This window comes from Gossypium raimondii, chromosome 7 (genome assembly GCF_025698545.1).
Source record: "Gossypium raimondii isolate GPD5lz chromosome 7, ASM2569854v1, whole genome shotgun sequence".
NCBI lineage: Eukaryota > Viridiplantae > Streptophyta > Magnoliopsida > Malvales > Malvaceae > Gossypium > Gossypium raimondii.
Genome location: NC_068571.1, coordinates 41,999,968 through 42,013,572, shown reverse-complemented (window position 1 = coordinate 42,013,572; position 13,605 = coordinate 41,999,968). Strand labels below are relative to the sequence as shown.

The following is a 13,605-nucleotide window of genomic DNA, read 5'->3' as shown; positions in this document are numbered from 1 at the left end:
CGGACGAACCATTTGGATCAAGATGGTGATGTATCCATCTAAACATAGGAGTTGAATTAATCTTTGCACGAACCACTCCGAACATGTAAAAATGAAAAACCAAAAAAAGAAACCACATCCGAATCGATCTTATAAAATTTTAATTTACATAATTTTTTTAATTACTTATTTAATTATTATTCAACGAGTTAAAAATCAATGATGTGACTAATTCAACCAGAGGGTTGAATTTAATAAAGCTTCCAATAATTTAGTTTGAAAAACCGTTAAAATGTCTGAGGAAAACTCCCGCGAATAACCCAACTTTACAAATATACCTAACGTTACCACCAACCCTTTCTCTTCTCTTTTCTTTCTGTATAATCTGTGCCTTCACCACTTTCGTTGATCTACCCTTATACCAAAACAACCATGTCCATTGATGCAAACAATCCCTTTCTTTTCCTTCATATTCTCAAAAAAGCACCCATTTATCCCATTTTATCATCATCATCATATTCACCCCCATTGCCAAATTCAGCATTGCAACCTCTACTAACTTCCTTCTTATTTCATCTCTTTCTTTCCCTTTCTCTTTTCATAACAAATGATGGAGTCTCAACAAGAACCCAAGGTTACAATCCCCCCTTTGATCCCTTTGGAGTACTCGAACCGGGTGATGTTGAAAACGATATTGGAATGTGGTGATGATCAGATAGGGTTGTTTGGTAAGACAGTGGTGGTTGGAGGATGGGTTAAATCTTCTAAGGAAGTTAAAAGGGAGCCCGTGGCGGCGGCATTGAAGCCACCGACGGCGGCTGAAGCCTTCCCTCCTTCTCCGGGCCGTAAAGAACTTAGTTGCGTCGAAGTGGTTCAATCTCGAATCCCTTTTTTCAAGAAAATTATAAGAGTTTTCGGTGTTTCTTCTGACAGTTATCCAGGTGTTCGAGAAAAGTTCGAGCCAGTTCCTAAACCGCCGCCGCCACCGCCTTCGAAGTTCTTTGTACAAATTAGTGATGGCTCTTCCATTTCAAGTCTTATGGTACTCTAAAACCCTGGATTTTTTCCCTCTTTAATTATGCAAATTCCTAATTGGTACTTGAAAAATTCTCAGGTTGTAATAGATTCAGCTGTAGTTCCAGTATCTGCAGGCCACGTTCTACCTACAGGAACATGTATATTAGCCCAAGGTGTTTTAGAAAAATCATCATCACATGGAAAACAAACAATCGAGCTTAAAGTCGAGAAAATTCTTCACATTGGAACAGTCGAACCGGATACATATCCGTTATCAAGAAAAAGATTACCCCTTGATTCTTTAAGGGATTATCCCCATATTCGTCCTAGGACGACTACGGTATTCTCTGCATACATTGCTATTCAATGTTCATATGAAAGGCACCTAATGTACTTGTTTCATTACCATGTTTCGAATTGCAGGTGGCATCTATAACACGAATCCGCGACACCCTTGATTTCGCGGCCCACACATTCTTCCATAACCATGGTTTTTTGCATGTACAAGTGCCAATAATCACAACAATAGACTCCGAAGGTTTCAGTGAAAAGTTTCAGGTTACAACAAGCAAGAAATGGGGGTTGGGGAGTGGTTCCGATGCCGATGTTCGGCATGAAACTGTTAAGGCTGAACAACATATTGAAGCAAGAGACAAATCCAAACTAGGAACTGGAGTGAAGCCTGAGGTCAAAGAAGATTTCTTTGGTCGCCAGAGCTATTTAAGTGTTTCAGGTCGGCTACATTTAGAGAGCTATGCATGTGCTCTTGGGAATGTTTACTCGTTTGGACCCAGATTTCGGGCTGAGAAAACAGGGTCAATCAAACAAGTGGCTGAAATGTGGGTTGTTGAGGCCGAAATAGCATTTTCACAACTAGAGGTAATACTTCGTTATCTTCTGAGTTCATGCATCATATGCAAAACCTGAATCCATCCATGAATGAAATGATTTTTAAAAAAAAGTAAATGCGGGTGGGGCAAATAGTTTCTTTTTGAGACAACCATAATTACAACCTAAACTATTTCTAAGAAAAATTCACATTCGACCAATAAGTCACAATTTGAGGATAAAGTATTATTTATCTAGTCTCATTCTGCCTCTTCACTATATTAAATTATTGTTTTATCTTTATATATAACTAAATTATAGGGAGAAAAAACTGCATTTTATGTTGAAATATATATTTTTTTGGATTTAATATTCACCCTGTTGCCAAAATTTTTAGAATCAAACTAATGGTCATACAAGTCAAGTTATCGATTTGCCGATTCGATTAAATAAATCATTAAAAAATTTATAAAAAATCCGACTTAACGTTGATTCAACAAGTTTTTTAGCCCGATTCAATCAATTTATACCAATTCACAAGTCAATCGGTCTAATGCTTCTTTGGACCGGTATCTTGACAAGTTCCCAATTCAACCAACCAGTCCAATTCGGTTCAAATAACCATGCCTGTTGCACTCCATTTCCCTCCCTAAGTGAAAAATATATCGAAAAAAGAAATGAATCATATTACTTATTGAACTTAAATGTGAATTGTGTTTTCATATTTGAAGATCTGGTTGATATCTTTGATTGGAGTTTTCCAGGACTCAATGAAATGTGCAGAGGACTGCTTCAAATTTCTGTGCAAATGGATATTGGATCACTGTCCACAAGACATGAAGTTTGTCACAAAAAGAATTGACAAGACTATTGTTCACCGTCTTGAATATATGATGTCAATTTCTTATGAAAGGATTTCTTATAGAGAGGCAGTAGATATCTTGAGAAAGGTAAACCCGAGCTACATAAATTTTCTATATATTATTTTTTTTATATTACTCGAATTATAACCCAGATTTTAAATTAATTTTTAAATTTTAAAACAGTTTAGTCGGGTTTTCAAAGTATTAGTATGCAGAGGTGGAGCTAAATGGTGGCAAGGGGCCTTGGCCCCCCAAAATTTTGGAAAAATATTTTTTCTATTGAAATTTTTAAAAAAATTTAATTAAACTCTTTTAGATTAATGAGAGTTCTTAAAAATTTCTCATTAAACTCCTAAGCCCCCAAAATTTAATCCCAAGATCTGCCATGGTTAGTATCTATAATTTAGGCCCTTTCATCAGTCGAACCATTAGCGTGAATGTTAAATATCAGCTCAACTCAAATCTAACATGAAGCATATTGGCATATTTAAAACACGTGAATCAAATTGAAAACATTTGTGTAACTACTACATAATCAACTAATAAATAAACCTCTTGGCACTATCTTCTTTATTAACACATAAAATCCATTCATGTAATAAGTACATGAACTTATAATTTAATCCACATATTCTAAATATGCTCCATATTAGATCCAAATTGGCCTTTAATGCCTAAATTGACTGCTAGATTGATAGAAAGATATGATTGATACAATATTGATAGTTTAAAAACTCAATTAGAACATTTTCAACAATAAGAACCAACTTATAATATAAGCAATCATTTAAGAACGTTTGGTGCAATTAACCCACATTAAGCCGGCCAACATGACTGCCGTATGTTTAGCAACTTATGTCTGATCAAAGTGTTTCATTCTTCAACACCAGGTGACAGATAAGACTTTCGAAACAAAACTTCGATGGGGAGTCCCTTTAACAGCTGAACATCTAAGGTACATATAATCTGGCTACTAACAAAGAACTATCACATGCAAATATCCTAAAACAATACGAGACTTTTCCTACAAAATGTTCTTATTATTTTCCATTTACTCAATGGCAGCTACTTGGCTGATGATCACTATAAGAGACCTGTGATTATTTATGATTATCCAAAAGCAGTTAAGCCATTTTATGTACGCTTGAATGATGATGGAAAAACAGTGGCCGCTTTTGATATGGTTGTACCCAAGGTAAAGCCTAAAACTTGAAACAAATATATTGAAACAGTGGGTGGTTTTGAGTTGGTTATGAAAGATGGATAAATGGTAATGCAGATGGGAACAGTGATTACGGGTAGCCAAAGTGAAGAGCGGCTTGACATGCTAAGTGCAAGGTAATGTCAAAACAACTCGAACTCAAAATGACTTGTACCAGAAATGATCTGAAATGATTCAAACCCATAACGATCCGATCTGAAAAATCCAAATCTCAAATGTGAATGAACCGACCTAAAACTACTTGAACCCAAAACAACCTGATCTAAACTCTAGGTTTATCTCAATTCTTCTAATGATCACTTTAAAGCCATCTTAATTTGGGTCTATTCTTGAGGACTGAACTATTCTCAATACTATCCTTATTGATACCAAAGCCTATTTTCCTTGTTTGCTATGGTTTTCTGATTTCAGAATGAAGGAATTTGACTTGTCAAGAGATCAGTACGAATGGTACCAAGATCTTCGCAAGCATGGAACAGTCAAGCACTCTGGGTTTAGACTAGGGTTCGATCTTATGGTTCTTCTTATGACTGGCCTCACTGATGTCAGAGATGTAGTTCCTTTTCCCCGAACTCATGGCAAAGCCAACAACTAAGAAACTGTCTATAAAGTTCATAAAAATAGAGAGATCATAGTTTCAACTTGGTTGTGTTTCAGATACAGAGAAACTTGTGTAAAAAGATATTCTAAATGCAATACATCTTAATCTTATAGCTAAAGATGCTTTAAACAAACTGGTTATGGATGAACTATCACCAATTCACCATTGTTGTGCAAAATGAAGTGCCATTAAATCAAATGGAAAGATAAATGGAGTTCAAAAAATCATTTTCACCTGCTCAATATCACAAATGCCTTCTCTATTGTGGACTACCAGCTGAACCCGAAAAACAAGCAAGAAGTTCAGATAAATACACATAGATAGAACTAAAAGGAAAATTGGCCGTCACCCGATAGCGACATCTAAGATTTCATTATACTACCATCAACACATATTTAGAGCAGTGAAGAAAGCAGAACCTGATGACCAAATCAAAGGGGACTTGGCTTGCTGCTTTGAATATTACAACTAATAATGAGAGAACGAATTATGAATACCTGAGGTTCCTTCAAGGTTTCCTCAATGCGGATGCTGCACCCATGACAAGAGCCAAGACGACGCCCACACCAGCCCCGAATGAGGCACCTACAGCGGCAGATGTCAAAGCTGACGCCTTGGCTTGAGAATCTTTCTTATCTATTGCCATAGCATGTTCTCGTGCCAACTCCAATGAAAGCCTATCTCTAGCAAGCTCCTTCAAATTTGAAATGAAACAAGAAACACACAATTATTCATGAGCATGTAAACTTAAATACGTAAAACAAGAAGAAACTAAACCATATAGCACACTGTAGAAATGCTTGAGTATCCACAAATAACAAGTGAGTCATGTTTCCATTTTTCCTGTATACTGTACAAACATATCGATAACAGTTATTCATGTTCATCCTACCAATATTAATTATAAAAAATTCATAATGGGCAAATATATCCAAGTAGTTCTGTTATAAATGCTTATCAGTTGCATTTGGGCCATATCTAAGATGTTATGTTATATTATATTAACCATAAGTACATAAGCTGAAATATTATTATCATTATCATTTGATGATGAATAAGAAAATAGCGACTGTTCAAAAAATTGTGAATGTAATCAGATGGGCCAGAATCCACTCCACCGTCCAGTTAGAAGTATGATGACAACAAAACAAAGGCATTTACAATAATAAGTTTGCATTTTGCAACTAATTGAAGCAAAATAGATCCTCAGATTATATGCATTATGTTTTTTGTCAGCAACTATTATATCAGCCAGAAAATAAGGTCAGTCGTTAACTGCTGCCTGCCATCATTGCAGTTGGAATTAAAAGGTCAATGTTATCAAAGCAAATATGTACTGCACAAAAGTTTCAGTTTTTATCACAAGATTAGTTACCATGTACTTTGCTTTATTATTACTTCGCTACTATTTCAGCTATGTTTCTCAACTAATTAAGCATATCCCAAATCTATGATCTCTTAATAAATTCTCTGATGCCTACAGATAAGGAACTCCATCAGTTGCTATGCATATTCAAAGCTATTTATAATCTATAGTTGTACCTCCAGGGAAGCCTCTTCGTGGCTCCAAAGAACACGGTGGACAACATGGCAAAGGGAATCAACCCCCTCCACAGGCAAAACAGTATCTTTCCTTCGGAAAGGCCGGCGAACAAGGTCAATTGGAGCAGATAGAAACTTCTGAACACCCATTCTCCCATCAGAATTTTCACTCATTACACCCCAAGGCAATGAAGAACTAGCAGCACCAGGCATCACGTATGGACAGGAATTGACAACTTCAGTGTTACTTGGAGATGCTTGATATGCCTGAATAACTGTATTAATGGCAGCTCTCTGTTGATGTGCACTAACAGAAAATTTGTTAGTTATTGCAAGGACCCAAGGTATTCCAAGTGATTTTGCCTGATCTAATAGTGGCAAAAGGGCTGGATATTGCTCAGATGAATCTGGATGATTGTATCGAGGTATCCTATGGGATAGGTTATGCACAAGAACAATTAAATCGGTCTTTCTACTAAAGTCACGGATTCCCCTCCATAGTTCATCTTTGAACCGAGAAGCTTCTATGGCCAGCTCCTATAACATACAAAAACACAGTAAAATAAATTACACTTCTATTTTCTTTAAAGACACAAAAGGTGGATATTAATTTATAGAATACCAATACAGTTCTAACTGCACATTAATTCCACTCTGACTTTCTTTTTAGCACCGTAAGATTCAATGCTATGTACTCAATAAACTTAAAATGCTCAATAGCAGGATCATCCCAACTTCACCACCAACCATGAATTCACAGAAAGAAAGTTCAAGGTAAAAGGAGAAATAATATTTCCTATCCCACCTTATAAGCATTATGTGTCACTCAAGAACCCTACAAATCGTTTCAAACAAAATAAATCTATTTTGCATTAAAAGTGGAATAAGAAATATCGAATGTCGTGATAAAGGGCATAAAATCTGAGATCACTTTCCACAAAAAAGGAAACAATACTTTGAATTCCAGAACATGATCTAGTTTCAACCATATTCCTCAGATTTTCACAGCAAAATTACCTGCAAGTTTACACCAGGTGAATCACAATAGCATAAACCACCAGCAATACCTTCTTGAAAATCAGATTCCACTTGTAGATTTTCAGTATTGGTAATATGAGTCAATTTGCCTTTACCCAATATTGCATTGAAAAGAGAGGTTTTACCAGCACCCTGGTAACCATAAAAAAACATTCAGGAACGTAGAAAGCAAAAACAACATAAAATTTTAAGAGTTTGAAGGGAAAATAGAATACCTCCAGACCAAGAAGTCGCACCCTGCGAGTTCTAACATGAACCTCCTTTGACGCAGTTGAAAAATCACTAGTACAGAAAATGAAAAAGTCACTCAAGCCTTCTGGCCTTACGTATTTTTCTTGATGAGATGATGCCATATCATGTTCTTTATTGAGATTAACTGTCTCTGAATTAATTGAAGGGAACATCGTCATCAAAGAATCAGCTAGTGTCTGATGCTTAGGAGGTCGCCTCAAGGGAGCTCCTACTAAGACTCTTATTTTTTGTAATTCGGGTGGTTGCCCATTCCCAGCTGAGTAGTCTGGTGCCGAAGGAAATGATTCCACGGTAGTTGAACACCTGAATAAGCAATATCGTATAAAAGTGCTTATCATGCACCAAGGAGATTGAGAGAGAAACTGGTGCAACTTTGGGCTTATAAGATATAGATCTAGGTGACCAATTTTTACACGCATTTATTTGAATGTCACAGGTGCAGAAAAGAAGATCCAGCATGTATTTACTAGACCCATATCAAATAAGGAATTTTAAATGTGTGTGCATTTTGGCTGAGTTGTTTTATTAATGATACTTTCCAGATCAGCAAAAGCAGCGAGTACATTTCTTTTTTGAAAATTCTTGAACAAACCCAGATTGAAATAACAGAGAGAAAACCGTACATTTAATCAATTCGAAGATGATGAAACCCTCACAGTTTCCTTCTGCCTATAAGATTGTGACTTCATATTTTATCAAGGAACGGGAGAAAATAGAAGAGGAAAAAGAAGAGAGGGGGACTAGTATTAAACTGCAGAATCGTTATACTGGAGTTTGAAGCTGTTTACTGATCTGAAGATTCACCACTATGTCCCAAATCTGGTTAGCATTCCTAACTATAACAGGATTCTTATTGTTAGGTAAGAGTACTTGGCTGATATATTACTAGTTAACTTAGCTTCAAGTCAGAAATATAACAGGGTTTGAATCATCAATAGTAGTTGACCTCAATGTCAGCAAAAATATTAATGAAAACAATATCTTAGGATGGAAGCACCATGAAGCAGATTCAATCAGAGAATAACATCCTGAAGATTTATGATGACATCTTCCCATATCAGCTGGACATAATAAATTCACAAAAGTAAAACAAGAAAATGATGACAAATAACCGTACCATTTGCCATTTACTTGAGCATGAACCAGAGTGCACATATGCAACCTGAATCCAGTAATATCAACCTTCAATTGTTCTGTACTCTTCTCGCCAGGAATACCATTCCAACCAAGAGGCACAATGGAAGTAGCCGTACGAATAATAGGAGACTCAACAATATGCCCAAGCTCTACAGCACCTGCAACTGACAACCCAAGCCATTGTTGCAGATGTGGGAACTGTTGCACTTGCTCCATTCCAAAGAAAGTTGAAGCACTATCATTCATGCACAAGTTATAAATTCTGCCAAAAGAAAGAAAGGATTATGATGGATCACTTAAATAATTTGCTAAAAATCTGTCTAAGGAGGAAGTATTTAAGTGCCATGTCCCAAATGAGGATATTTGTTATCTCCAAGAAATGCTCAACAGGTTATGGATTCCCAAAATTTCAACTTATAACACATGTCCATATCTTAAATATTTCATAAATTTCATTACTTTTAGGCATAAAACTAGCCAAAGTTGACACAGAGAGAGAGAACAGATAGAGAGAACAAATAAGCATGAATAAGAATGAACAATGAATAATAAGAAGCACAATATCAAGTACATGATGACTTGTAAAACATCACATGAAGATATATTTAGACCTGCTATCATCATTTAAAGTGGCTTTAGAGTGAAAAAAGTTTACAACAGGAAGACCAAAGCAAAAGATAACTGCAAACGGCCAATCTACCTAGCAATAATAAGCACAGAAAAAGCTGTCTGGGATCATCAATGGCCGACCAGCCAAGAGTTCCATTGATGGTTTTTCAGTATTCAATCAAGCATATACATTCTCTTGGTTAAGCTTAAGGCAGCTAGCAACATGGTATAAGTATAGCAGTAGAAATTCAAAGAAGATGTTGGCAGCAACTCCAACACCTGAAACAAAGGTGGTGGCCAGGCTCTTAAGGATTTATATAAAGGAACGCCTTCAATTAGAATATTCGTTTTATAAAACCATAACAGATAACCGATGTGACCATGAAATTAATTAGACTTCCAGAACTGGAACTAGAATTTAGTAATGGCCAGTCAATTTTTCCTTCTAATGTCCTTCATGGAGGAAGATAAAACAATAAAGGTTGCTTGGATAAATAATAAACTCGTAGTTAATGTACATAATTACAATCTTGTTCTAACTCCAGTTCTATACCTGGTCACCAATAATCAGCAGTGCCTATGTATTTTCAGTAGAGAACATGATAAAGAAATTAGATTAAACAACACCTCTGCCAAGGGATTACGACCCAACAGTGTTGGACTCACCAACAATCAATATGTTCAGGAGTTTATGTTTAAATTCTTCAATTTGTTTAGAAAACAGGCCCTATTTGGTCACTTTATTGGCAGATGCTCTGTGTCAGTTGCTATGCATTTTCCATGATATATTAATAGTAGGATAATAAGAAGTTCAAAACATGAAGGTCAAAATTTGCAATGTAGGAGAATAAAGATCTACCTAATTCAACAGAAGAAAAGAAATGCAAACTTCAGACTAAACATTAACATAAACAGCATTGAGAGTTAAAATATTGCATAATCAATCATTACCTTTGAAATCGAGACCTATATGAATACATTGAATGAGATTGAAATCGCTCCTTTAATTCAACAATCACAGATCTGACCTGAAAATGGCTTTGCCAGAAGAAAGCAAACAAAATGAGAAGCTGAAGAAGACAAAATCTGCTGCGCAATAATCATAAAAGCTAATGGCCACTGAAAATAGCACCACTTAAGTTATGAAGTAAAAAAAATTCCAAATCTTAGGCTGCATAAATAAAGGAAACTCATACCGATGTCAACTTTGAGTACTCTGCACCTGAGAGTGATTCAACTGATGAATTGCCCAAGAGATAGAGCTGATATGAGTGAAATTATGTTAATAATTTATTTGTCTAAATAATAGAAATGACAGTGCTACAAACTTGTGGAAACCATTATGCACTGTAACATTTAAGAGAACAGCTTAGTAGGATGCCATGATGCTGAAGAAAGTTAAATAGTGACCTATCATAATAGGTGAGCGAGAACTGTTGTCAGCTGTACCTATCACAAAAGGTTACAGAACTCCCAAAGATGTCTCAATAAGGCAAATTGATGTGTAAGAAAGCTACATAACTTTCATGAAATTCCAAATTCTAAACCTCAAATAGATTGGCCAGCAGAATTAAGAGCTTGGAAGTCAGGACCAGTCCAAATCAGGATTAGCTTTCACAGAATGCCAAAGCAACAAGATTATCAAATGTCCCTTTAAACAATCTCAAATTGCCTATTTAACTGATGCACAGCAAATAAACTACAATGACATATTATTATCAATATTCTCCACCTTCATGCACTAAATAAGATGATTGACAAAGAAACAAATGATTGAAGTATTCCTTCATAATATGTACCTGTCCAAATGGAACATATGAAGGTAAGGAAGGCACCCTACGCCATCTATTGTTGTCCTCACTACCATTGTTTTTTCCTGTTAACTTGCCAGATCCTGGGTCTGATGCACCATTATCAGTGTCAGCAAATGGTTTAAGAGATATGCCATCAGTGCCCTCTTGAATTTCAAGAAACTGTGGTCCAACAACTACATCCTCAATTGAAGCAGTTGAAGAGTCAGCTGCAGATGGTTCTATGGGATCAACTTGCTTTCCTCTGTATTTTTTAAATTGTCTTCTAACACCTTCTAGTGGAACAAGTTTTGAAAGTCTCCAAAAGGGACCCTGGACAGGGCCTACACCTATAACCAATTGCTCCCCTTCATTCTCATTTAGCTTTTCTGTCTTTCCTTTCTGTGAATCTTGTTCATTCTTTGATGTCGACAAACTGGTACTTTCCACACCAGAGGACATAAGTGAACTTTGTGCATTATAGTGATGAAAATAAGCAGGTGAAAGGATACGTGGTATAAGATCTTCAGGAATGCAGTAACTCTTGAAATAGTGTTGCCAACCTTTTCTATTAACATAACTAGCAAAGATGCATATAAAGAGTAGAACAAACACATTAGCTTCTGAAGAGAAAAAAATCAAAGGATAATTATTTCAGAAAAAGGGAGGAGCACTCACTCTCTTAGGGCTGCATTTCCTACTGGAGGCTGGGAAAATGTGATACACTTGACATGAACCTTTTCACTTTCTTTTGATGAAGATGATTCAGCAATGACCCTCAAAATGGCAAGGGTAGCCAATGCTGCTACCTACAACATCAGACACAAATAAGGCATGAAATAGATAGTCAAAGGCAACATGCCAGGTAAGTTTTATGTAAAACTTACTGCTCCACCAAGTGAATGTCCACATAATACAAGTTTTCGCTTCTTTTTCTGAGCCAGCCTGTACAACTCCAAAGCAGGTATGCCTTTGGCACGAGCTAAGAAACCCTAAATTTTATTAATTGGAATGAAAATAAATAAAATCTGGAAGTATTTATTACTATACGTGATAACTTATTACATAAAATTGTGAACAGAGCAAAAATATTCAACACTTTATCAATGGCAAAACCACAAACAATAAATCCTTGAAAATAAATTCTATTGATATGCAAATGATGACTGTCACCCTACCCGGTGGGCGGCAGGTTCAGGCCTATCTTTAATCTGCTTAGGTTTTGACCCCAATGAAATGGACTTGTTTTCCCCATTTCCTTTTTGTCTTTCACCTTGGTTGGCTTCGGTTACTTCAATCCGGTCAACATCCTCATTAAATATAGCACCTTGCAGTATGTTTGCACCAGCCATGACATCTCTTAATGAAACCAAGAAAGAAAAAAGAATAAACATTTGAAAGTAATGAATAATCAGTCAAACTATAAAACTACCATGCTTACTTATACTGTTTGGTTCCAATGAAGGAAGCAAATAGCGTATCACCAGCTTCTGCCAACAGATACCTGCAACAAGAAAGATGCAAAGGAAAAATAAGAGAACAATAACAATTGAATTCGAAGATTATTATCTCGGACTATGTAACTGATTAGTAGTAATTCAAAGTGGAGTATCATCAAAGATCTAATCCAAACTAAATGTAAAGCAGGCAATCATCTAAATTAATCACCTTCATCTTCACTACATAATTACTGCTTGCTAGAGATTCTTTTCGACCAGGTAATTGACGTCAACAAAACAAGGACTGCATCTTACAGAGCAAAAAATAACTCACCTGTGCGGAACATGATCTGAAGAAGGTTGCACACGTTCTAGAGAAACAACCTGTCCTCCAAAATCAGCTTTAAATTTGTTTACAGCTCGCATCATCTCACTAGCAGGTTTCTACCATGTAAGGCAAAATAAAAAACATTTTGCATTAAATAACATAAAATTCATCATCCGGGAGCAATCATGCGCCTTATGCATCAATTATTCAATTTTTTGAAAAGTAATCAATTATTCAATTTCTTTTAGCTCATGATTCAAATTAAACACTGATTAATACTACCATTCGTAAAAGTTAATCATAAAACCAAAATAACTTCCTAAAATTCAAACTCGGCCTAAATTACCTTGTAAACACACTCAGAGAGCACCATGCAACAAAGAATGTCCTGCAAATCGGAGACGGAATCAACTTTAACAGCTCGGCAAAGCTCTTGTAGCTGTCGCTTCCGTCTCTCGTACTCTTGTTGGAGCCTCTGACGGTGTTCTCTGCCACCGGTGTTCCACGGTGGCCACTGCCACCTCATCCGCCACCGTAGCGGTCCCCACGAGACTTTAAGGATCTTAGCTCTTTGGTCCTTGATCCACGTCTCTACTTTGCTCTGCATTGATTCCATCATTTGATCAAAATAATTTTAATTTCCATTTTTTTTATAAAACAAACAATTGAGATTTGGGAAGAAAAGAGATATGGTGCGAATCCAAGTTTCCTTAGAAGAAGCCAAAGAAGCATATGCCTCTATGAAAAATGCTTAATGACGTGCTCCTTGTTTTAGTTTTTTTCTTCTTTTTTTTCTCAGAAAATAAAAATTTTATTGGTTTCTTTATGGTTCATAAATGTGGCAAAGCCGGAGCCTGATATTTCGTATCCATGGGCTGAGCTTTGGCACTTCATGACTTCAGGCCCATTAACTGATGATGGCTTGTTTGGTTTTTGAACTAAATTATTTTTTTATTTATA

The 13,605-nt window shown here is 36.1% G+C and overlaps 2 protein-coding genes across 2 annotated transcripts; one reads left to right on the top strand and one right to left on the bottom strand.

The window, feature by feature from the left end:
* Positions 1–394: 394 nt before the first annotated feature.
* LOC105790565 (asparagine--tRNA ligase, cytoplasmic 2) lies at positions 395–4,628 on the top strand. The gene is made up of 8 exons (XM_012618231.2): positions 395–1,021; positions 1,094–1,336; positions 1,420–1,875; positions 2,589–2,774; positions 3,578–3,642; positions 3,753–3,882; positions 3,967–4,025; positions 4,321–4,628. Exons 1-8 carry the CDS (start codon positions 587–589, stop codon positions 4,502–4,504), a joined length of 1,758 nt encoding a protein of 585 aa, XP_012473685.1. The 5' UTR covers positions 395–586; the 3' UTR covers positions 4,505–4,628.
* A 92-nt stretch (positions 4,629–4,720) lies between these two features.
* LOC105790542 (uncharacterized) lies at positions 4,721–13,441 on the bottom strand. The gene is made up of 14 exons (XM_012618196.2): positions 12,992–13,441; positions 12,652–12,761; positions 12,320–12,382; positions 12,057–12,237; positions 11,766–11,870; positions 11,557–11,687; positions 10,888–11,458; positions 10,285–10,350; positions 10,040–10,116; positions 8,460–8,741; positions 7,306–7,645; positions 7,070–7,222; positions 6,053–6,589; positions 4,721–5,204 (listed from the first exon to the last, which is right to left on the bottom strand). Exons 1-14 carry the CDS (start codon positions 13,262–13,264, stop codon positions 5,019–5,021), a joined length of 3,075 nt encoding a protein of 1,024 aa, XP_012473650.1. The 5' UTR covers positions 13,265–13,441; the 3' UTR covers positions 4,721–5,018.
* Positions 13,442–13,605: the final 164 nt, after the last annotated feature.

Coding starts and splice junctions, on each gene's coding strand:
- LOC105790565 (XM_012618231.2), top strand. CDS start 587: ATGATGGAGTCTCAACAAGAACCCAAGGTTACAATCCCCCCTTTGATC. Junction 1,876..2,588: donor TAGCATTTTCACAACTAGAG/GTAATACTTCGT, acceptor GGAGTTTTCCAG/GACTCAATGAAATGTGCAGA. Junction 3,883..3,966: donor TTGATATGGTTGTACCCAAG/GTAAAGCCTAAA, acceptor ATGGTAATGCAG/ATGGGAACAGTGATTACGGG.
- LOC105790542 (XM_012618196.2), bottom strand. CDS start 13,264: ATGATGGAATCAATGCAGAGCAAAGTAGAGACGTGGATCAAGGACCAA. Junction 12,238..12,319: donor ATTGGAACCAAACAGTATAA/GTAAGCATGGTA, acceptor GGTTTCATTAAG/AGATGTCATGGCTGGTGCAA. Junction 5,205..6,052: donor ACGAAGAGGCTTCCCTGGAG/GTACAACTATAG, acceptor TCAAATTTGAAG/GAGCTTGCTAGAGATAGGCT.